We start from the raw sequence: 25,257 nt of genomic DNA, 5'->3' as shown, positions 1-25,257 counted from the left end.
TGCTTAGTATAAGTTTTAAAGGTGTTTGCGAAAGATGTATAGATCTGTGCTTGTCAAGCTTGACACTTATATGATTTATATTCAATCTGGTTGTAATCTTGGTTGGTGTGGTCTTGGCTGTTTAATTATGACAATCAAGTGGTCGTTAGTTGAAAAGGCGCATGTGACATTTTTTCCATAATTTTGTTATGACTGTCGTGCCCGTGATCAGTAAAGAAAGGCCGATCTCTCACTATTTTTATTTATGGATAAGATATGAAGTTACCGCACCTTTTTAAATATTGTTTTCCGTTACCATTCTTTAAACATTGTTTTCTCGATTTTGAGTTTTTGTCACATGCGTCTTTTTAACTAACGGTCACTCAATGGAATACAATTTATATTTATAGTCACAGACTACTTAGTGAACTACTTTATAGTTACAGCATTCTGACGACTTTTTTGAAATCTTTATTAACTGCCACAGATTACAGAATATATTAACTGCGCAATCTGTAAAATCAATTGTGTGCGAGAGACCTTACTGCAAAAATCATATTAAGTACGTTTAAGAACGATTACGTAAACGTCATATTGACAGTATGTCATAACCCCCAAATACTTTACTCTTTGGCGTACCCCTAACCTTAAATCGGCATAATAAGAAGTAAAAAGTTGAAGAGGTGCACAGCTTGACAAAAGATACATTTTAACACAAAAAATACTAAACAGAACTAAAAATGAAGCGTCATTTATCGTGCTTATCTAAAACTGTATTACAAAATAATACGACGACACACTTACCATTCATAAGTAAGTCCTTTTTATGGTTTGGTATATTTACATGTTTTGTAATGATTTTTCTTCTGAAATAACCTAGTAGAAATGTTCGAACACAGATTTCTCTATTGATTAAATTCTAGCAAACTTTTTTGCCCTCTACATTCGCATTCTAGTAGTTTCATAAACAGCCATTGTGTTTTTAGGATTTTTGAGCACAAAAGAAGCGATTGAGCGAAGAAATCACCTCTTCACTTTGGAGAAGAACCGTCAAATGGAGAAAGTTGGTAGAATGGAGAAAATTGAAGTCACATATAAGGGAATACCTGAAGAATGTACCATGATAATGAATAAGGATATTTCGACGCCTTTTGATTGTGCTAGACGTAAGTATTACACTTACTTTTTATGTTACGGGCTCAGATCCATGGGCTCCCTCATCCATAAGGACACCAAATCCAATACCTAATAAATATTACAATAAATTTGCAAGTTCTATCATTGAGCCAGGTGCAGTTTCGGGGCTGCACCTAAAAACTATGCAAACAACAACTGGGTAAAAAAGGAAGTAAATTAATTTTCTACTATGCGAACCCATTGGAGGTTAAATTGTGCAACATACCTACATTACAGTCGTAAATTCCCTTCACCAAGAATATTTGCGGTAATGTGTTTTGCCGAGGCATCCTCCGGGGTTGTTGATTGTGAATGCTCAGCTGAAGAATCAAATTATATTTATTTAAAAATAACTGGGTGTAGAAAACTTGAAACATGTAAAACTTTGAAAATAGTATACTACTTTAAATTGCTCATAGACTGCCAAATGGCTTTAGAACAGGAAGGGCCAGAAATTGCCATCAGAAAAGTTGTATACTTAATACTATAATCCCTAGATAGAGCCCAAAACTGCATTAGTATTTTTTCTGATTTGTTGAAGGCTTTCGACTGCCCACAACATGACATTCTTATAAAAAAAAACTAGAATATTACGGCTTTAAGAATAAGCAACTAAGTGTAATGAAGTCCTATCTTTCGAATAGAACTCGAGTCTGTAAAGGTGGAAGACATATTTTCTGATGTTAGAAAAATTTACATCAGAGTTCCGCAAGGTTCAATATTAGGACCTTTGTTATTCCTCATCTATGTTAATGACTTGCTTGCTTGCTTAATGACCATCATGGTCAAATGTAAATCTATTCGCAGATGATACTCATGTAGGAATAGCAGCCATAAATTATGTAACAGTCTGTTCATACATAAGAAAGATTATAAATAGAGGCGGATCCATGATAATTATAAAATTTAACTTAAAATTTAAAGATCATAAGGATATCACAGATCTTTCTACTGATTGAACTTTAAGATTTCATGTGTGGAATTGGATCAGTTTGTTGTCCTATGTGTATACAGCCTCTGCGAATTTTAACGAGTTTGGATTAATTATGGAAGATAGTTTAAAGCGGATTTTTCCAACCAAAAAAAACGTAGTAATATGTGGAGATTTCAATGTAAACCTGTTGGAAAACTGTTCTACTTCTGTAAGACTCATTAATTTATTTAAAAGTTTTAACTTGATTAATCTTTTCTTAGAACCAACTCGCATCACTGCCTCCTCTTCTACTTGTATTGATAATATCTTTTGTAACACAGACGCTGTGTCTAAATCAATAATAAATTATTTAAGATCAGACCATAATAATAATAATAATAACGCGTACACACTCATAGCCCCGCACTAGCCGCACACGCGCCCTGTATCGCGGGTGCCATGGACACACATATAGACAACCACAAACTCCACCCACACTCACGGGAGAAATAAATGTAGGCCATACAAATATTAGGGGTTAAAGTATGAAAATGCCGTTTTATTGCAATAGGTTCTTTGAATTTTCATAGAATCTTCATGGTTTGAGGTTTTCGAATGAAACTTTTTTCAAATGGTTCCTGTGATTTTTTTTTTTTAAATTTGAAACATTTGAATATCGACTTTCAATTGTTTTTGTTATTCAATTTAGACAAGAAAGATGGATACTGCGAAAATTCGAGTGATTTTTGAATACGAGTTCCGACGCGGAACTAACGCGGCAGAAACAGCCCGCAATATCAATGCTGCGTTTGGAGAGGGGTCTACTAATGAACGCACCGTGCGATTTTGGTTTAAACGCTTTCGTGATGGAAGTTTCGACTTAAAGAACGAGCCACGAGGAAGACCGCCCACACAGGTGAATAACGATGAATTAAGAGAGATAGTGGAAGCCGATCCTAGTCAAACTACCCAGGAATTAGCGGCATGGTTTAACGTTACCTTACCCACAATATTGACTCACTTGCGTCAAATCAATAAAATAAAAAAATACGAAAAATGGGTGCCTCATGATTTGACTGATCTGCAGAAAGAAACGCGTGTTGAAACTTGTGTTGCCTTGTTGAACCGGTACAGAAATGAAGGAATATTGGATTGAATTGTAACATGTGATGAAAAGTGGATTCTTTATGATAACCGGAAAAGAAAAATGCAATGGCTGACCCTAGGTCAAATGCCACAACAGTGTCCTAAAGCAAAACTTACCAATAAAAAGGTAATGGTAACTGTTTGGTGGTCTCAGCATGGTGTTATTCACTATAGTTTTCTCCGATCTGGTCAAGCAATAACGGCAGATGTCTATTGTGCCGAACTCCGAACCATGTTGACAAAACTAGCAGTAAAACAGCCCCGACTCATGAATCGATCTTCACCATTATTGCTCCACGACAACGCGAGACCTCACACAGCACGAGAAACCATTTTGACCCTTCAGGAACTGCAGTTAGAAACCATTCGTCATCCTCCGTATTCACCAGACCTTGCTCCAACGGACTACCATTTTTTTCGTGATTTGGACAATTATCTATGTGACAAGAAGTTTTCTTCCCAGGAGGCAGTACAAAATGCTTTCACACAGTTTGTGCAGTCTAGATCGTCGGAGTTCTATCGCAAAGGCATTAATAATCTTCCCATTAGATGGCAGCAATGTATAGATAATAATGGCAACTATTTTGATTAAATAAATTTGTTAAAAATTTAAAAAATAAACAATTTAGATTTTCAGTACAAATCGGCAATTTCATACTTTAACCCCTATTATTTCTCCCGGCCCGGGAATCGAACCCGGGACCTTTGCGTGACAGTCCAGCATGGTAACCGTTCGGCCACGGAGGCAGTAATATAGTGGCCAATTGGCTTCTTTTAATTGTAAAATGAGCAAGAAGGTAGATCAATTTCTCTGCAGACCGATTACCACGGAACGAATCATTAGATTTCAAAATAATTTCGGCAATAGTTCGTTAAATTCGTCTTTACATTAGTTACTTAAATTCCCTGCCCCATATACCAGAGGTTCCAAATACTTAGTATAGCACGAAATTTGGTTTAATTAAAAATGAATTTGATAATGTATTTAAATCGAAAACATTTACTTTCCATAGAGAGACGAAATTCAACGACTGGGCAACAGTACGCATTCATAAGAGGAGGTCTCGTTTGTATGAGCTATATGCTATGAAAACTTATAATACTATATCCAATTTAATAGAATATGTTAGAAATTATTCAAAAATATTTAAAAAAGTATGTGTAGCTGCTAAGGTTAAGTTTCACATAGACAAAATTAGACAATCGATAAATAAATCGAAAACTACTTGGAGCATAATAAATAAAGAGTCAGGCAGGGTTAAACAACACGATAGAGATATAGTTTTAGAATTAGGCGGCAAAGTTATACAATCTAAAGACAAGGTAGCCCAAGCTTTTGAATCGTTCTTTTCGAAAATTGCTGTGAACACTATAGAATCATTAAATTCCTCCCCTTCTCTTGCTATTGATCTCCTAAAGGAAAATGTTAACGTTTGTGGCAGTTTATTTAATTTCCGTCATGTTAATCCACAAGACATTATAAAAGCGATACATGTTAAAAAAATTGAAGATCTCTGGGGCATATCAACTAAAGTTATATACCTACTCAGTTATTGATCTGATTTACCCACATTTAGCTGTAGCTTTCAATAGGTGCGTTGACGAAGGTGTTTTTCCCGATTTAATGAAATACAGCAAGGTTATTCCCTTATTCAAAAGCGGTAGGAAAGTTGATCCTTGCAACTATAGGCCCATTTAAATTTTACCAGCTTTAAGTAAAATATTCGAAAAGGTTATGCTGACTCAATTACTGTCCTATTTCGGTAGGAATAATATTTTTCATAATGAACAATACGGGTTTACTAGTGGTAGATCGACTAGCGATGCGGGGGTAGCGTTACTAAAACACATCTTTGATGCTTGGGAAAGGTCCCAGAACGCTATTAGTGTTTTCTGTGACCTCTCAAAGGCATTTGATTGCGTTGACCATATTACTCTTATTAGGAAGCTGGAACATTACGGTGTAAATGGCAAGGCGTTGGAACTTGTCTTGTCATATCTCAACGGTAGAATTCAGAAAGTAGACATAAATGGAGTGACTTCTTTGGGTTCTCCGGTAAAAATGGGTGTTCCGCAGGGCTCAATACTTGGACCTTTCTTATTTCTGATTTATATTAATGATCTGCCATTCTTTGTTTTAGGACCATTGCGAAATAGTATTGTTTGCTGATGACACATCCTTGATTTTTAAAACAGACAGACATGACATTAACTATGACCATATTAATGATACCCTCTCTAAGGTACTTTATTGGTTTAATGCTAACAATTTATTGCTTAATGCCAAAAAGACAAAATGTGTTAAATTTGAATTACCTAACGTAAAATCGACTAGTCCAAGCATAAAAAAAAACGGAGAAAAATTAGACCTTGTTAATAAAGTAGTCTTCTTGGGAGTGATCTTGGATAGTAAACTTCAATGATTTCCACATATATCTTCCCTGACCTGCAGGTTAAGCTCCGCTGCATACGCAGTCCGCAGAATACCTGAGCTTACCGATGTTAGTACTGCTAGACTAGTTTACTTTAGTTGCTTCCATAATATAATGTCCTACGGGATTCTCATGTGGGGTAAAGCGGCAGATATTCAAACTATATTTGTATTGCAAAAACGAGCGATTCGTTCTGTGTACCTTCTACGCACTCGGGTTTTTCTCAGAGAAAAGTTTAAGGAGACTGGTATCATGACTGTGGCATCACAGTACATTTACTCAAATATTTTATATGCCCGTAAAAATATTCATAATTTCAATAAGAAAGAAGATATCCATAACATTAACCTTAGAGCTAAGTCCAAACTCATGGCACCACGGTTTCGTTAAAACTACATTAAAAATATTTTCATCGAAAAGTCATATTACAAAATTGAAGACTACGTGTTAGATAAAGATGTATGGAAAGACTACACGGCTTCAGAATCCACACAAATTTGATTCAAAGTGTATTCCATAGCATTTAAGTTTATTTGAAAAGAGCAATCCCTAGAGTTTCTTGCTCGTTCTTCTCAGGGAAGTCAGCGTAATGAACGAGCAGTAGCTTAATGTAATGTAATGTAAATGTAACGTTTTCAAGTGCAAATTTATTTTACCTATGGAATAAATGATCGTTGACTTTGACTTTGAAATAAAATTCAAATGCTCGAAAAATAAACTTTTGTTATGGATAGTCTTAGTAAATGGTTTACCACAAACGGTTTTTTCCTTAATAAGAAAAAAAACTGTTACCATAGAGTACAAAACAAAGTCAGAAAAAAAGAACATTGACACTAAATATACTACATTTTAGGATATGTTATTCAGGACACATTGACTCATTCTCTTCACATTGACAAGATATGTAAACAACTCTCAGCGGCAAATTACGCCTTACTTAAACTTAAACCACTAATGAATAAAGAAAGTATTTTAAATGTATACTATGCTTATATTCAATCAATTATTGGTTATACTTTAACTGTCTGGGGAAATTCTTCTGATATTGAGAGAGTGTTGGTCTTGCAAAAGCGAACAATATGAATTATCGCTGGTATTCACAAACGTGTATCTGCTAGAAAGTACTTTGTTAAATATAGAATAATTACTGTAATTTCATTGTATATGTACAGATCTACTGTACATATACAATGAAATATTATACATACATATAATGTACAGATGTATATATTATACATATAATGTACAGATGTACAGATTACTAGAGATACATGAAACAAAAAATTGTATGCCGTAGATACAAATCTAAGTGAATATTCATTTGGATACAAATCTAAGTGAATATTCATTTTATTAAAACATCATAATGTTAAGACTTTACTATATATATATATATATCAAACATACATACATATAACACGAGAAGTAAACATAAACTAGTAACAAATAAAACCAGATTAGTAAAAACGTTAAAACAGGGCGTAAATATGAAAATTAATATGTACAATAAACTACCAGGTAGTGTATCTGACTTGGAAATGGCTACATTCAAGCAAACATTAAAATTTTAATTTGAAAATCACGCTTTTTATAAAATCAACGAATTTATGGATACAAATATAAGTGAATATTCATTTTATTAAAAAATCATAATGTTAAGACGTTACTATTATTTAAACGTGTATAATTTAAGTCTGTATTCTCTGTAATTTGACTTACCTATAGCCAATGTACTGTGTTGTCTCGGAGAATAAATCATTATTTGACTTTGATTACTTTTGACGTTAAATTAAGTAATCCTTAAAAATATTATCTATTATTATTAAAATAGAGTTGACTGTTTAAAAATTGGTGCGTTTGCTGTGTTTTATTTATTTCTTGTTTTACTTTTGCTTTGTCCTTTTTTATTTCTGTCTGTATATTTTTGTGCTGTGGCATTGTAATAAATGAATTCTATTATATTATTACCGGATTAGGGAAAGGCTGAAAAACAGCACTGTACTGTCTCATTGCAGTGCCAGCATAAACTGAGCCTTTCCCTTTTGTGTCAAATTTATTTCTCTGAAGTAGATTTTAAGAGTATGTTGAACTGAGACTAAACATTATATATTATTATTACTTGTCTTTGTTTAATTTCAGACTTAAGCGAATGGCATACTGAAAGCAGTGCTCTGGCTCTGTTAGATGGCAGTGTATACTGGGACATGCACAGACCGCTATCTGAGAACTGTACATTAGAAGTAAGTTTTTGTAAGACAAATTTGTGAATATTTTATGCATGTCCTTTGCCACTTCAGTCCACTGGTGAGCAAGTAAAATTCCTTCCCCGTCATCCCTATTGATCAGAGAAAGTAAGGGTTATGATTGCAATATTCTAATTTCTTTGTTCTGCTATTGGAAAAAGAAGCCGTGTATTTGTGTTGCTACCATTTTGGTATCAACTGGCAGTGTTTATACTTCGTTTCAATCCATTTTGAACAAAAACTAAGCAAACAAGTCACTGACCCGACCATAGACGGTTTAGTGATGGCCAATTGTAACGCCAACTACACATCTATTAAATAATTGAATGAATCGATTTGTTCAATTGAGTCATACTAGCGGTTTTCCTTACATAACCTACATAAGCATGTTTTTTAAAATCTCAATTCAAATTCTCCTTCAAATCCTTACACTCAGATACTCGTTCGATTGCGATTGAAATGTTCGATGTAATAATCGATTACTACATTTTAATTGATTGAATCGAATGTTTTTTTCGAACAGCTCTATGCAACCATAGGCAAGTCATAGAAGTATAGATGAATAATAACCTCAATTTTAGACTACCATTTTTCAAATACGATTTTACGATGCTATTCAAATGAATATTGTTGGAAAAAGTATATTTCAAGCAGAAATCTTCAAAATATTCGTGAAAGTGTTACTTATACGATTTATTGAGTGATTGCTTTAGAATTTTGACCAAATAGGTTTGTTTACTTTTTGTTCAAAATGGATTGGTACAGACTATACATACATTTTTTAATGTGTGTATTATATGTTTAATGTGTGTATTATATGGGACTTATAGGTACTAAACACATGAATTACATGGATGGAATGTGACCATTATGTGGTTATAAGAAATTAACTTCAATTAGTTTGTTCTAAGTAACTCATTGGTAAAGAAGTGTAATATACTCTGTTATCATGTGTGAGATCTTGCCTCTCACAACGAGGCAACACGCCCAGATAGAGTAGAATAATCCGCAGAGATTGACATTACAGACTGACGTTGACACCCAAGTGTTATTATAGGCCTTTAGAAAAAACTAATTACATGACAACTAATGGAATTATTTTATTCTTATAATCATCCTTGACTTGCTCTGGGTTTAAAGTTCCAATCAGTGGTTGAACGCCACGCTAAGAACAATTGTAGTGAATAACCAAGGGCTTGGTTTTTTTTAATGTTTTGTAACATCTGAACAAGAAACATTTGAAACAAAAAAATTTGTTTTAAATTATTTGTAATGACGATAAGCCTCTATTTTTTGCAGTTCCAAAATTTTACCGTAGCGGAACCGCAGCAGGTGAACAAGGCATTCTGGCGGACGTGCTCGTTAGCGCTCGGTGCCTGCGCATTGCAAGCCTTTAAGGACTCCGTCGCCGTCAATTTGCACAGCTTTCCAGGACCCGACAGTAAGAGATTTGAATTTTGTTTTGGCGAATCTGTACATGGGTATAATGGAACCGTCATTGAATAATGTGACTGAAAATCCCGGCCAGTCTTACTCTCACTCGTTGGTAAGATAAAGGATATTTCAGGATATAAGTGTGTCAGTCAATATAGATTAGTATAGAAAGTTAAAGATTCGTAAATAGTATGTATAACGTTTCACGAACACGTGTTTGCATCGCTATTAAAGGTCGCTGTATGTAACCACTCTAAAGAGTAAATATTTGACAAGACTCCAGTAAATCATTGTTGTTCATTTAACACACTCATAATATAAATAGTTCCAGTGGTTTAGTGGCAAAGTGTCTGTATAACTTAATCAAGTTATCTGTTGGCTTGCCATAAGAAATTGGTTAATCAAAGTGTAATATAATGCCTAATCCATCAAGACCATTTTCATATGTGAACAAATGAAGCGCCTAACTATTTTATTCTAAATCAAACCATTCAGTGCCTAATTAACATAAAAACGCCTGACAGTTTTTTCCGGCGAAGTAAATTAGCTATATCGTGGTGAATGCCACCTTTTTTTTTGCGGCCAGGTTTGTGGAAGCTTACACGGACAGCTTCCAGGCCGTAATACGGAAAAAGATTGTCGTGCGATTGAGTCGCATGAGGCAAAGTCCCAACAGCATTCTAAATGCAATAGCGGGAAGTTTTGACTGTCCAATAGTAAAATTCTGGATTGAGCCAATTAAGGGCGTAGCCCAACATTTTACCATTTTTTTTTATAATGTACTTATAAATTAAGTCTGTACTGTATTATGCTAACCTTGTTTTTAAATTCTCGTACTAACATATTATGGATAGTTTTAATGGTCCGAAATAAAGAAATATTATTATTTTTTAGGCGTCCAATAAAAATAGTCTAGAAAGAATGTCTGTGTATACGTATTTATGTTTGTAAAGGGTTTTATACTTATTAATACAGGGTGATAAAAAAATCATTGTTCATTTTTTCCTGTGCATAAGAACCAGAAATAGAATACTTTAGTGAAATAGAACAAAAAACCCTTTTTTTTAATGTTAATATTTCTCAATAATTTCTAACGTGTGGTTACCTCAAACTAGAAAATAAAATTGAACGATCGGCGCCGAGTTGTCTAGACGCCAGAAAGTCACGACGCGCGACGGCAGACCTGCGCTAACGCATCGCGCGTTAGTTTAATACTTCGTTGTCTGTTAAATACATAAACTCGCGCGTTGACTCCGCCCACTGTGTTAATCGTCGGGTATCAATATTATTCAGTTTTTCAGAAAACTGAGACATCATAACTTATTCATTTGTTCAGTATTTGAAAAAAAAAACCGATAATTATATTTTATTTCCATTATACTCCTCCTTTAAAATGGTCAATGGTTTTTTTATTACCCTGTACAATCAAATTTCTTTGTCTGTTCCAGTACGCAGCGGTTCCTTCATCTACGACATAGACCTACCTACCCTACCCGATTGGAAACCGACAGAAGTAGAGCTTAGAACGCTTAGCGCCGAGTATATAAAGTTAATAAGAGAGAAACTCAGCATAGAGCGGTTGGAAGTTGGTGAAGAGTTAGCCAAAGAGATGTTTGTGGAGAACAAACATAAAGGCAGTCAGATACCTAGCATCGCTAAAAATAACGGTAAGTAAAAGTGGTTATTACGGCAGATTTAGCTTTGCATGTAGGAAGCGCCAGTGTAATCTCAAGCGCAGGAGATTTAAGGGTGCTGTCTAGAGTCTCCTATTACGGTTACTCTTGCATTACAACTTCTATTTTATTTATAATTATATTTCATTTATTTATTTATTTGTTCTAATGACAACGGACATATCCAATTATAGTAATTAGCAAGAACAATAATCAATAACAATAATATACTCCCGGACACGTAAATCGAGCCACCTTGCATTTTTATCGTTAAAAGGCTGAATACAAAAGTATTATTATCACTGAAGAAAATAGTTTTTCCCGGTTTTATAAATTCAAATTTTCAACAAGGACTCATGGAAATGACGTTTAGTATACCAATTTCAAAACAGCTTAGTAGTTTTCGATCAATCAAACATTGTTTAAGCTTATGCCAGTTAATCTGAAAATGCAAGGTGGCTCGACTTACGTGTCCGGAAGTGTAGTTTTATCTTTTCCGCCACGGGAGAGGGGAGAGTCTAAAATAGATAATAATATTAAAAAATAATGAAACAAAATGATAATCATAAAACAAAAAACATAATATGGAAGGCAATATTTATGAACATGTGGACTCGCACTCATTCTTCTCGTAAAACATACAATTATTTAAGATGTTCTTCCATTTACCCTCATACGTATCACATTCAGGGTAACCTATTACAAAATCGAAAATTTTTGTCCGAAATAACATTTATTCGAATTTTCATTACACCGAAAAACCGAATTATAACAAAACAGTTGTTCTTTCAGGATATGGTGAATATTTTCCTCTCAAAATTACTTTCGAGATTATGAAATTTCGACCAAACTTTATTTCCGAAAAATGTCATTTCGGACTATTGATAGGTAGCCCACATTGAGGCTTATAAGACAAGAGTGCAATTTAAATTTAAAATAATTAAATGAATATAAATAAGAACTATTTACGTGGCATCAAATAAAGGAAATATGCTTTGTAAATAAAGTTAATAGAGAGATATATAAAAAATAAGAAAGAATCATTGGGGAAAGCTGGTAATTGTTTTCCTTTTTAATTGCAAAACGTTTACTTCAGCGGAAGTAGCTACCATAAAAAAGTTCCTTCGCGGCGAAATGTAAGGTCTTTAATGGGGAGTTATCCCTGTGGCCCCCAGGGACCCAAGGTTTGTACCGCAAAGGGTACAATGGTTGAAATTGGTTATCTATGCCTCTTGCGGATCTCGGCTGCTCTGGTGGCCCATGCTTGGCGTGAATATGGGAGAGCTAAAGTGTTCGATTGCATCTTATGGTACATTGCCCAGTTACCAACGTATCAGATATTTTGCCATCATTGTGACAGATGCCATTGACCTCGAGGGAATCGGTATCTTACATACTTTATTTATTATACATATATTAATAACAGTTTAATATAAAAATGATTTTTATTGCAGGTAAGGTTACGTTGTATAGGATAGGGAAACATGTGGACATTTCGAAGGGGCCCCTTATCAGCAACACATCTCAAATCGGCAGAGTTACTATCACTGCTGTTCACAAGTTGACTGGTAAGTTTATCTATAGCTTTCCTAACCGTCATCAAGAAAGGAGGTGATCAATGTGTCTGTGTGAAATAATAAAGTGAAAAAGTGTTACTGGTACAGACAGGATTCAAACTTATAACCTCCCTCTTTTTGAGTCTTATGACCTCAAATAATAATCATAATTTATTAATATGTTCAGGTGGTCCGGATAGCGAAGTTAAACAGCTCTACAGATTCCAAGGTGTAGCATTACCGACCGGTGTTATATTAAACCACTTCGCGTACTCCATACTCACTGAACGGGCTAAAAAATTGGTGAGTATGAATTAAAACAAAAAACAGTTCTTACCACAGTTAGCAGTGGGTTGAAACCCAATCAACCCGCCATGGTTTTAACACATTTCTGCCCAAAAACGTGGGCATTACACGTATAAATTAATTTTGGATTTGTATAATTCCATACTTGTTAGAAATCTCGATGTAAAAAATCTTTTTTAGATGAAAAATTTCAATATTGTGGACTCTCATTAACTATATTTTTGAAAAAGTGCATTAACACTAACGGAGAATATTTTGAGAAGCAATAAATTAATTTCTGACTATTTATAGTATTTTTTTCTTATTCATTCCGGAAACTTATAGTGCGCCCCACGTATTTAATTACTATTTATTTACAACTAAATATTTGTACATCGTATTATGTTAAAACATACTGATATTATAACAAAATGTTTATTGCTTGCTTACATATTTTTGCCTTTCTGTTGAATAAAATCTGCCTCAGTGGCCGAACGGTTACCATGCCGGACTGCCACGCAGAGGTCCCAGGTTCGATTCTCGGGCCGGGAGAAATGTTTGTATGGCCTACATTTATTTCTCTCGTGAGTTTGGGTGTAATTTGTGGTTGTCTATGTGTGTGTTCATGGCACCCGCGACACAGGGTTTCCCTAGTGCGGGGCTATGTTGAGTGTGTGCGTTGTTTATTTATTTATCAGTAACCATCAAAGTATCGATGCAACAGCAATCGATAGATTAAAAAAAAAGGTAAAATGATTAGATTAGAATCCCCGCATTTTCCCCACATAGCGTCAATCCCACAAAATGCCCAATTGAGTCGAAATCCCCCGCAATTCGGGGAATTCGCCACAAAGTGACAACACTATGAGTGTTGCCGATTTATTTTGAGCAATTTATCTATGCAGAATTATATTACAATAATAAATAATAATAATAAAGTAAAAAAAATACAATTTTCATATTTTTATTTTCATACTTTTATAAAAAAAACATACTCCAGAAAAAAACGGTTACTTTCATGTTTTTTTTCACCTCAGAAAAAACACGGTTTTTTAACAACACTAGTCACGAGAGTCCGTCGTCGTAACGTCAAAAAATCGTGAACGACAGTAAATCATGTTGTTCTGTATGAACTTCATTTAAATATACAAGCCACGACACTTTAAACTAAACGACTATCTGTCGTCACTACGTAATGAGAACGCGCCCTAACAAGAAAGAACACCCAGACGAAAAAGTTCGTTTCAAAGCGAATAAGTGGAAAAATGAGACAAATTTACCTAGACAATGCAATTCTAGAAAAATTAAAGCACCTGCACATACCCCCACATATATCAGATGTTATTATTTTAAATACATAGATTACAACACAGTTCAATAAATACATTAGTTAAAAGTTGACTGTTGAAGTTTTTCCTACGTCCCTTACGTCATAATTCTATTCTCATATTAAACTTTGTTTCAGAATAACGCTCGATCTCCAATAAATCCTTTCGGAGAGACTGTCGATTCTGCTCGTGAACCTGTCGCAGCAAGTGCTTAGTTTAGTTTATTAGGTTTTGTTAACATATTGTATTAAATGTTGTAGATATTTAACATTTTTTTTTTATTTGCCCTTCTACTGTTGAGAATTGCGTATTTATTCCACGGAAAGATTTTCATTTTGTGTAAGTGATCACTGATCATTAAAACAGTTTTCGCAATTTATGGAAAACTTAACTCTTCAAAAGGTGTTGTGTCGGAAACAGTTATTTTAACTTGAAGAAAAAGTTAGAAATCGAAAAACGAAGCAATATTTGTCACTCATTGTCAACAAGACAGGTCTACGGGCAATATTTATTAGTAGGTATAATACATTTAAAATAAAATATAATTTTATTCAATTATAATTAAACTTCATACAATATTTTATTTATGAAGATTTTTGTTTCTTGGCATCAGATGGTCCGTCATTGTCATCGTCATCTTGGAAAATTGGCTTTGGTTGTGTCTTTGTGTATGCTGGAGCAACCCAGAAGGGATTTTCTTCTGCTTCCTTTGCATACTTCAAAATGGCTTCTCTTGGATCCTGTTCATCATCAACTCGCTTGCTCAAACCAAGATTTCTGATGACAAATGAACTTAATGTACTACCAGACTGAGCGACCCTGCCTCCCTGGCCTGATGTGATTGGTAAATCTGGTCTTCTAGATTTCACCGGATCTAATCGGTCCTTTTCCATTTTCTTCTTGCTTGTCCGTAGTTTCTCTTGCCTGAATAATGGTAAGGCATGAGGTGTGATAATTTGTTGAGAACTGACAACCTCTACGGAGTGTCTCTTCCGATGAGTCTTGATGACACACAGTTTCGCACCACGTAGACTTTTCTTATTGTCATAGTAACACTTCACAACACCGTTTCCACAACCGACAAATATTTGATTCAACTTTGCATGCCAAACGGCTTTGATAATGTGCGATTTTGTCACTTCAATATTCATGACTTCTTCAAACGTTTTTGAATTGTAGAATATCAATCGTCCAAAATCCCGTCCTTTTTGTAATGATTCTCCAGTAAACACCATGCTATCATCTGGACTGAATGAGCAGTCAGTTTGTTCGTATCTTGAAAATAGATCACTAAATACGTTCAACGGTTTCTTGAAGCTTCTTAAGTCCCATAGTTTCATAGTGTCATCATTGCCTCGACTTGCCAAAAAAGATCCAAGGTACGAGTAAGATATACATGATATCTCTGTCTGGTTTTGATGAGCATCTCTGAGTTGCATACTTGTGTTGACAAAATTCTTTCTATGGTCCCACATTTGAATGGAGCCATCAAAACAGCCACATGCTACAGTGTTACCATCCTTAGAAAATGCACATGCTGTTGGGTTCGTTTTTAAACCTCCTTGTTGTCGTGGTTTGATTACTGCTTTGTGTTGTTTTGGGTTTTCTACAAGCCAGAGACGAAGGGTTCCGTCTTGGGAACATGTCATGAATTCTTCTCTGATGTGAGGATGCCAGCATCCGGAGTTCAACGCTGCTGTGTGGCCCTTAGTTCTGCAAGAAAAATTCAGTTTATTTAAACGAATTGAGAATTAATTAAAATGAAGGTAAGGTTGCCTTCAAATTAGACGCTGTCGCACCACTTTTGCACACTAGATTTTGTATGAAAATAGCTTTATTCACGATGACAAAGACGACAAACCTCGCCGTTTCGTTTCTTCGAATTCTACAAATAGACGACTGCACCAAAACATCTCTTTTTATCTTTTTTTTTATAAGGCCTGTAACACACGGGTGTCAATGTCGGCCCTTTCGATGTCAGTCCCTGTGGATTACTTTACTCTATCGTGTCGCTTGGTAGGAAGGGGCAAAATCTCACATATGAGTACTGAGTTTTGCCTGCCATATATCCCCTAATTAAAATTTGTTTCTTATAGCCACATAATGGTCACATTCCATCAAATGTAACATTAAACATTATTTCTTGTAATGCTTTCCCAATAAGGAACAACCCCTTATTGGGAAAGCACATGCAACAACTAGATAGAGGACATAAAAACCCTTCGGAGGACATAAGAATCCTTCAGTTCTTTAATGCTATTGAACTTGGCTCCGAACTGTAATTAGTGGTGATCACAATAGACCATTTAATGTTCTAAGTGACGAGGGGGCGCATAGGCCCGAATGATGATGAATGAAGGACGGATGGATGAAGCTACCATAATAATAATATATACAGATAACAATACAGAGGAACTTGTGCTACGGCTAAACTACTGAAGATATTGCCACAGATTACAGAATATAATATTGCAAAACAAAAAAGAAAGATTTTTTAGGTTTTCGCGATTGTTACACATAGGAAATGAAACTATTTTTCCGGATTTTAATCGCGTATATTTGTTTTTTCAAACAAACCGACGTTTCGGTTTGCGTCAATATTAGGCATAACTGGTTGAAGACTGTACCACCTCAGTCAACCGTGACCATGGGACCTGTAAAGGGCCCGAAACGTCGGTTTGTTTGAAAAAACAAATATACGCGATTTAAATCCGGAAAAATAGTTTCATTTCCTAAAAAAGAAAGAATTTTCTATTCTATATATTTAAATTTTTTAGAATTTTTACTTTTTCAACTTGTAGTTTAAGAATTATTTGTCAGTTAATCTATGATTATTACCTGGCCATATCAGTAATATACTGGTCTCCTTTCACACATTCTAGCACCTCAAATCCATCTCGGTCCAGAACTTTGGCCTGTGCGGACCCACTGACTACCAGAATAGAGTCTCCTGTAGCTGAATATTGCAATGCTCTAATAGGATGGTTCTCGCAGGGTTGAAGGGTTCGGAAAGAACGCATTGAAGAGTCCATACCTGTGAAATAGTTAAAAAATATTTATTTAAAAACCAGAAAACCAATAACTTGTTATATCCCTTTGGCCTATATTTTGAAATATTCGTGCCATTAAGAGCGATGCCACACGGGCGCTGCCGGTGCGTTGCATGGCTATGATTTCAACGCAGCGAGAGCCACACGAGCGAAGGTGTCACAACGTAACGCCGCTTATTTACGCATCGCAGCACCCCTCCCCGCTTCGTCTCCTGGCCCCTTGTCGTATGCGTTCCATCGCCGCGCCTGTTTCAACGCACCATGTGGTATGTAGTTCTAATTTATATGCATAACGCAGGATATCTGCTCAGACGTCGCAAAGCATCGCGTGGTTATTGCTCTTATCTGCGATTTTTTTGGTATACATACCCATAAACTACTAATTTAGTATTAAAATGTTAATCGCGGCCACCAATACTGGCCGGTACTAAAAATGAATTCTAAGCATACTATAAATATAGGTATCCTCCCTCCTAAAATATCAACTTTCTCCTAACATTAGTCCGTTCTCCCTTTGTGCATGTGCTTTGTAAATTTATAAAAAAAAAATGTTTCTGTAATAGTCTGTGTAGGTTCTTTGTCACAAATTAGAAAGATAATAATATGTTGTAGATTTGTAGATTCTCCTCTCATTGAATTCTGTCGAAATTCTCCTGTCAATTTTTAAGTTAGAACGCGTGCTTTCATCAGCTCGACATTGAAAATCATCGATTACTTCGATGGGGCCATAACATTTAAAAGAAGAAGAACCCTGATTTATTAGGCTATGCTTTGTTTTAGATAAATTTGCTTGGAGTGTCATATACAGCAGTAAAGGTTATATTTGAAAATTAATCTACCTCCTCCTGTGTAGAGGCTACCTACGTGACATTGGCGGAATTGTGAATGACACAGAACAAGCTACTAATAAATAAGAATTCTAAGCAGCAATACAACAACTAAAAACTGTAGTAAAACTAGGTAGAGCACTGCTACCTTAGTTTTATATTTAGACACAATTAGAAAGACAGTCTCACCTGCAAAGTCCCAAAAAGAGACATCATAGTCAATGGATCCTGTAGCTAGCCGGGCCCCTGAAGGGTCTACAGCCAGTGCTACTACTGCTTTGGTACCATGATGCATCTCTACCTGCAAATTATAATAAATCTAGATATAAGAGCTAGGCTCTTGTTAGAGTAGTAATTGTTTATAATAAAACGGAAAGTTACATTATGTTATCGGTGTGATAGTTACGTAAATTTATCCTTGATGAGAAATGTTGCTGCTTCTACAAGTGTTTAATTTGTATTCTTCATTTCTTTAAATTAGGGAGACGTGGAACGTGGAACGTGAGTGCGAGCGCGCGCGCGTGCGTGCATGCGTGCGTGCGTGCGTGCGTGCGTGCGTGCGTGGGTGCGTGCGTGGGTGCGTGCGTGTGGGTGTGCGCGCGCGTGCATGTGGGTGGTGGTTGGTAAATGGTTTACATGGACATCATTATTTTGCAAATTGATTGGATAACAAATCCACACTATTTCTATTACGAATTTTCAAATGCAATATTTTCTCACCTCATGAGTATTGGGTATACGTTTTTCCAGTGTCAGTTCCTCATCATCCGATCCACTAAGTTCATCATAACTGTCTTCAGCTTCCTTGTCACCTTCAGCTGCCTTGTCACCTTCTTCTGCCTCTTGTGCCGACTTTGGTATTGGTGGACCAATTAAATCATCGTCTTTTGAAGTTTTTGATGATGTTTCCTCCCCTTTTACCATGCTGGGGGGTAATGGAGGTCCTATCAAGTCATCATCGTCATCATTGTCATTATTTTTTTTAACATCTTTGGCTGCAGATTGTGCAGCTTCAGCCTCTAATCTTTTTTTATTATGTTCTTGTGCCGTTTTTCTTGCTTGCTCCATTAATTCTTCAATGTTGAAATTTTTAGCTTTTTTACCTTAAAAACAATGGCATTATTAGTGGGTGAACATTGTATTGTTGCTATCATATAAGTTTCATACATATAAGTGTTATATGTATCAAAGGACTCAAATTCTATTCCCAGCTAAAGCATACAATATATATAAGTATTTGTTATAATTATTAAACAAAGATTGAACATTTCGAAAAAATTCACTTCATTCCAGTTGAATTCGAGCCAACATCTCCCAGCAAACCGTGCCAGACACCATGCCAACTAAGCTACAGAATGAACCAATGGACAAATTTTTCCATGTGTTTGTTGCAGAACATTGTTTTGGTTTTTAACAACTTTTTTGCTGTAGTGCAGTTTGTGAGAAATCAATTAAATTATTCTTCACTCAGGGAGGTACCTTTACAGCTACCAGGCGCTGAGTAGAGATGACACTTTCATCATTGTAATTAAGTTTTATTGAATGTTAGGATGTTTCACCATCATGATATTAAATTATTTTTTTGTGAAAAATCTTATTAATTAATTAATATTTTCTCATTTTTAATATAATAATTTTTATTAATAAATAAATAAATTATTAAAAAATGTATATAACTTACAAATTACAGCCATAGCTGAACAGACAGTATCTCAATTGTTCCAGCACTGGGGTACATCTCTATCTTCCCTAACATAACTAATGTAATCTACATTTCTAGCAAAATTCAGTTATAAACATTTATGGGATTGATGAAACAAGTGAATGAATCCCTTGAATCGGTTTTTATTACCTTATTTAGTTTTAGTTTAACTGTTATTAAACAAAATCAGAAATCAAATAAGAATTCGTCTAGGGAAGAACTGCCACCTTATCTATTTCTGCCGCCAAGCAGTTTTGTGAGCATTACTGCATTCCAGTTATCAACTTATGTCTCAGGGTGAGGGGCGCAGTGACAGTGCCCCTTCAAATCTTTGCTATTTAAGGCTCTGAAAGGCACTAGAATTGCTATGTACAGGGTACAGTTTATGGTGCTACTTTGTATCATCAAAAAAACTAATAATAAAATTTTACTTTTTTGCTATTAAAAGTGCAGAAGTTAAAATAATCCCTAGCTCTTGCTTGTACTCTTCATTGAGTTATAGTGTCTACCTGTACTACATACCCCTATCCGCACACTCTACAAGTCTTCAACTATAAACCTGATAATTTATATCATGAGTAATGTAGACTGTAATAGTTTTGTGGGTGGTACTGACCTTGTTAATGGCATGGTCCGCCATAATTTTTATATTATTTTTACAAAACTATAATACATAATCATTTTTACTGAACATTGGCAAAATCGTCGATTATTTAGAGGGCCATAACATTTAAAAAAAATGTAGACAGCAAAATCTTGAATTTTTATATATCAATATAGATAGCTAACTTTGCAATAGATAATGATTTTATATGATAAGTTGATGATGATATAATTTCTCGCACCCCGCTTCTCCATCCATTTCGATGTCATCTATTGTAAAGTCCTGCATATTTTAGACTTATTTAGGTTTCTTACCAAAATTTTTTATGCCCATCACATGCTCTACATGCTGATTTTCTAGGTCGACAGCTATCTCTTCGATTTCCTTAGCGTCTTGTATTGGTGTTCGCCCGAACGTTCCGAACCCTGATGTGGACTCATTTTTATCACTATCCGATGTTTCCGAGGATTTGTTTGCTTTAAAACTGATTTTGCCGAACGATATTGGTTTTTTACTCATTGTTTTTGTACTGAATAAAGTAGATAAATAATGCGGCCGTTGTACTACAAGATATTAATGCTATTTTTAAATTGATGCAAAATTTTCTTTTTTTTTGCAATATCATGTAATGTTTGGCGGTTTTTGATACAATCTCGTTGTAAACAATATACCACACAATATACAAATTAAAATAGACACAACTCGTAGAAATTGGCACGGTCTAATCACTAGGAAGATTTTTGCTTTGTATGGCCTATGTATATGGAAGCATAGTTATGTCGTTACTCAATAGATGGCGATAGCATCTCCTTTGATGGGCCATACAATTTTTATAAAATTTTTCAGAACTCAAAACATACTTTCTAAAGGCAGGAATTTACTTCAAACATATATTTTTTAAAACATTGTAAATAATTTGCATTAAAACAAAGAATTAGATTAAATTATTGCAACACAAAATGAAATGGTGGTAATCTAAGCTGCTCTGGACCTTTTGGAGGGAAAAGTGTCGTTTTTATTTTGACTTTCAATTATTTTGTGAAATCTAGTTTAAAGTGGAATAGGATAGTGCTATTGTGCCTTAATCGAAGATTAAAACGCGAAATTATATGAATCTCTAACTAGAATATCCGTATCGGCCCGTTTTAAGGAATCCCGAGCCAATCCAAACACCCCGCCTCAAATTGCCTATCCTCTTTGTGGCGGCCATATTTACAGAAACAAACTTCATGTTTAGGCTGATGGCTTTGCCAAAGCCTTAATAAATTAAAAAAAAAAAAAAAAAGTGGTAATCTAATAAGTTTCACTTGACGCATATACTTTGTTTTTCATTACAATCGTTATCATTTGTATGATGAATATTACCACTATTACAATGGAAAAATCACAATGGATATAATTATTTTGATAACATCGGACCCATTGGAGCTTAGAATATCATAATAATAAAATCATAATAATATTCAAAATAAAGCTTAAATGAAAGCAAACAATATTTTGCTTGGAACGGAAAGTAATCTTAACTGTCAAACTAACTGTCATGTCATTGTCATTTTGTGGTAATTTTTTACAACAATGGCCGGCTTTTGTAGTTCCTGTTTTTAATTGCGTGTTATTTTTAAGGTGATTTTTAAACAACAACAGCGATGGCAATCCATATTTCAATTCGCTTACTCCATCTCCGCGCGTCATCGAGTGTGGTTCGGAATTCTTTACTTTGTTTACGACTACTGAGCTGTGTTTTTGGATTCTTGCGTCTGTGTTTAAAATTGTTGACCTCTGCTTTCTCCTTTTGGACTCCCACTGCTATTTTGTTGACCTCGGCTTATTTGAAATACGGACTACGATTTGCTACAATGACTTCGGAAAAAAAATGCTGTGTTCCGGACTGTGGTAAGTTTACTCTTTTTCTTTAGTACCTGTAGTCAGTCCACTCTATTGTCATGTCTCTTATTATCATTTTTGTGAACATCTAAGTGTCTTCTTCATCATAATGAAAACTAAATAGACAGGCCTTCTCAGGTAATAATAATCTATTCAATTTAAAGAAATCTATGTCCAATTGGCTTCTTCCTATACACCGGCTTATTCATAATTGGTAGAATCCCTTCCTTTTGTGCTCTAGTTTTGAATTCCGAGATAGACACTGAGTTGACACTGTTAAGTAAATAGTATGAATATCTTGTTTCAGGTTCGGAAAAGGAAATTCTTCACAAATTTCCTAACCCTGATAAAGACCCAGAACGTTTTCGGACCTGGCTTTACAATGTTGGCGGTGATGTAATAGCTTTAGAAAATAGTGTTATTTTCAAGCGTCGCCGTGTATGTCACTTGCATTTTGAAAGCCGCTTCCATACTAGAAGTAAATTCCTGAGTGACAATGCTATACCTACACTCTGCTTGTCAGGTATGCAAAAATTATGTATTCATTTTAACTTAAAAGGTATGTGTACTATTTGGAAAGCTCACAAATAAAAGGAATGCATCTATGCATAATCAACGTATAATGCCGACTGGCGGTCATGCCAGGTGTACCAACTAATCATAATTAAACATTTATATTACAGTATGTTACCCTTAGCAAGTTACTTATGCCCTGTAAGGTGACAAAATTTACGAGGTACTATTACAATTGGCAAAAAAACGTGATGTTGTTTGTGTAAGGCTTTGTTTTTCATCAGACTTTTTTGTATAATTCTTTTAAGAAGAACCGCTGTTGCTCTGAAGATAGTGCATTTCAATCTCGGTCAATACCTAGTTACCCAATTTCCAACCTCTTAACAATGTAATATGGGCACAACAGCGAATTTCTTTATTGCTGTTCAAAAATAGAAGAAGATTTAAAGAATTATATTCATTATTGAAATATGTGTAAACTTACATTTTTTAACCAAAAGTAAATATGAGTGCCACTTTAAAGCTTGTTAATTGTAAAAAACTGTCAATTTTCATTTACAGGGTCCCAATTAAGAAGACCACTAATGGATGTGACGAATCAACCTGGCCCCAGTAGTGAGAATATTGCAATGCTGCGACCACAGTCAAATGTCCCAAACACATCACAGCTACAGAACAACACTTTGTGTAATCGAAGAAGTAAGTACATTGATCCAATGCACTAGAAGGAATAATTCAAAGGAACTACTGTGCAGTCACTTCATACCCACATGTCATAGTCACTTTATACAAGGCTCTATTTTATGTGTAGGGTATTTTTTGTATTTAAAGACATTACAAGATTTTCAGAATTTTCAATTATTTTCAAGATTCACTACTGTTACTCATTTTTTTTTTGTTTTTAGAAGCAGTTAAAAAGACTAGCGAACATGAAAAGGATTTGGCCAAAAAAATTGTCCGGTTAAAAAAACAAAATGACTCCTATTCGAAGAGACTCAAAAAAGCTCAGAAACTTTCCACCAACAATGCTTTCCAAAATGCATTAAAACAATTTAAGACCTTGGCTGCTATTTTCACTCTGATGCAGTTTCGACAAATAGGGAAACCAAAGATGGGAAGAAGGTTCACAAAAGAAGAAAAGATAATGGCACTAAGTGTGTACAAGGCGGGACCAAAAGCGTACAGATGGCTTAGCAAAATATTTGTCTTGCCATCACCGGTGACTCTTTCCCGTATGATATCACAAGCCAATTTGAAACCAGGTCTAAATGACAATATTTTTGAACAACTCAAAGTACAAATAAAGAAAATGAAAGAAGATGACAAGTTATGCTCATTAATCTTTGATGAGATGGCATTGACGCCACATTTTGAATACAACAGAAAAAAAGATCGCATTTCAGGATTTGTGAACCACTGTGGCGAATCAACCAAGAAAATAGCAGACCATGTTCTTGTTTTCATGATTCGGGGCATAACGAAAAACTACAAGCAGCCCTTGAGTTACTCATTTTGTGCCGGAACTACACCTAAAGATGTCTTGGCAGTTCAAATCAAGGAAATAATCAAAAAATTGCATTCAATTGGCTTTAAAGTACTAGCAACAATTTGTGATCAAGGTACTTCAAATACCAGTGCTATAAATTATCTCATTGAGGAGACAAGAAAAGAATATTTGAAGAAAAACGAGTTATTACAGGATTCAATATTTGAAATCGATGGCAAGCAAGTTATTCCGCTGTACGATGTACCACACTTATTAAAGGGACTACGAAACAACTTACTAACGAAAAATTTGAATTTCAAAATCGGAGAAGAAGAAAAAGTTGCAAAATGGGAGCATATCACTCAATTATATGCTAACAATCCCACATATAAAGGTTTAAAAATTATAAAAAACTTGACAGAAAACCATTGCAACAAGGAAAAAATCCCAAAAATGAAAGTGAAGTATGCTTCTCAAATATTCAGTCAAACAGTTGGTAAAACGATGGGATACTTAGCTGGTAAGTGAATATATAGTGAATTAAATAGTTGTGCTGCTAGTGTAAACAGTTAATTTCTTTAAATTTATCTCTCAAAGACACTCTGGGGCCCAGGTTGTAAATTGCCCTAACTGCGCGTTTCTGTACGACAAAGATTGCGTCATTACCCCAATGCAAAATGCCGTATACCATTAAACTATGAAAAAAAACCGAAGGAAACCAATCTGGCGGTTTGACGTCTGAAAGTTTTCGTATTTTTTATCGCGTACACTGCAGAGCTGAGCCGTTTTGATAACTTACTTATACGTGGACCCCCATTGCAACTTAGCATCTAACATTATACCTAGAAATACAACTATGTACAAGATTCAGTTTTTCGTTTCTAACTATAATGTTTGTAGCCATCTGTCTAACATTTGGTAATGTAAATTTCACACAATTAGTTTGGTTCTCATTAAGAAGTTATTAATTGCAAGCCAATTAGATATAGCGTTGTTCACATCGTTGCAAAATAATTGATAGTATTC

The 25,257-nt window shown here is 35.0% G+C and overlaps 2 protein-coding genes and 1 long non-coding RNA gene across 4 annotated transcripts; 2 read left to right on the top strand and 1 right to left on the bottom strand.

The window, feature by feature from the left end:
* Positions 1-594: 594 nt before the first annotated feature.
* LOC113227756 (39S ribosomal protein L39, mitochondrial) lies at positions 595-14,574 on the top strand. Of its 2 annotated transcripts, XM_026460749.1 has the most exons (8): positions 595-792; positions 966-1,145; positions 7,786-7,886; positions 9,189-9,330; positions 10,772-10,990; positions 12,451-12,564; positions 12,740-12,855; positions 14,303-14,568. In XM_026460749.1, exons 1-8 carry the CDS (start codon positions 720-722, stop codon positions 14,378-14,380), a joined length of 1,023 nt encoding a protein of 340 aa, XP_026316534.1. In that variant the 5' UTR covers positions 595-719; the 3' UTR covers positions 14,381-14,568. The 2 variants fall into 2 exon arrangements, with proteins under 2 accessions (XP_026316534.1, XP_026316535.1); XM_026460750.1 differs by lacking the exon at positions 12,451-12,564 and having other exon boundaries at positions 14,303-14,574.
* A 73-nt stretch (positions 14,575-14,647) lies between these two features.
* LOC113227753 (gastrulation defective protein 1 homolog) lies at positions 14,648-20,904 on the bottom strand. The gene is made up of 5 exons (XM_026460745.1): positions 20,663-20,904; positions 18,763-19,145; positions 18,232-18,343; positions 17,004-17,199; positions 14,648-15,878 (listed from the first exon to the last, which is right to left on the bottom strand). The coding sequence occupies exons 1-5, from the start codon at positions 20,865-20,867 to the stop codon at positions 14,750-14,752; spliced, it is 2,025 nt and encodes a 674-aa protein (XP_026316530.1). The 5' UTR covers positions 20,868-20,904; the 3' UTR covers positions 14,648-14,749.
* A 1,697-nt stretch (positions 20,905-22,601) lies between these two features.
* Positions 22,602-23,756, top strand: LOC113227759. Its single transcript, XR_003310228.1, has 3 exons — positions 22,602-22,755; positions 23,307-23,444; positions 23,651-23,756. It is a non-coding gene; the product is annotated as an uncharacterized LOC113227759 (long non-coding RNA).
* The last annotated feature ends 1,501 nt before the right edge of the window (positions 23,757-25,257 follow it).

This window comes from Hyposmocoma kahamanoa, unplaced genomic scaffold (assembly GCF_003589595.1).
Source record: "Hyposmocoma kahamanoa isolate Upper Pololo Valley unplaced genomic scaffold, ASM358959v1 215, whole genome shotgun sequence".
NCBI classification, from domain to species: domain Eukaryota; kingdom Metazoa; phylum Arthropoda; class Insecta; order Lepidoptera; family Cosmopterigidae; genus Hyposmocoma; species Hyposmocoma kahamanoa.
Note: the sequence above shows the minus strand (reverse complement) of the source record. Positions and strands in the feature narration are given on the sequence as shown.

What these genes read in the sequence shown, in the direction of transcription:
- LOC113227756 (XM_026460749.1), top strand. Translation starts at nt 720, where the DNA reads ATGAAGCGTCATTTATCGTGCTTATCTAAAACTGTATTACAAAATAAT. An exon ending in CTGAGAACTGTACATTAGAA is followed by an intron (nt 7,887 to 9,188) that starts GTAAGTTTTTGT and finishes TATTTTTTGCAG; the next exon opens with TTCCAAAATTTTACCGTAGC. An exon ending in CAGCTTTCCAGGACCCGACA is followed by an intron (nt 9,331 to 10,771) that starts GTAAGAGATTTG and finishes TGTCTGTTCCAG; the next exon opens with TACGCAGCGGTTCCTTCATC.
- LOC113227753 (XM_026460745.1), bottom strand. Translation starts at nt 20,867, where the DNA reads ATGAGTAAAAAACCAATATCGTTCGGCAAAATCAGTTTTAAAGCAAAC. An exon ending in GTATACCCAATACTCATGAG is followed by an intron (nt 18,344 to 18,762) that starts GTGAGAAAATAT and finishes TATAATTTGCAG; the next exon opens with GTAGAGATGCATCATGGTAC. An exon ending in TATATTACTGATATGGCCAG is followed by an intron (nt 15,879 to 17,003) that starts GTAATAATCATA and finishes TTTTTCTTGCAG; the next exon opens with AACTAAGGGCCACACAGCAG.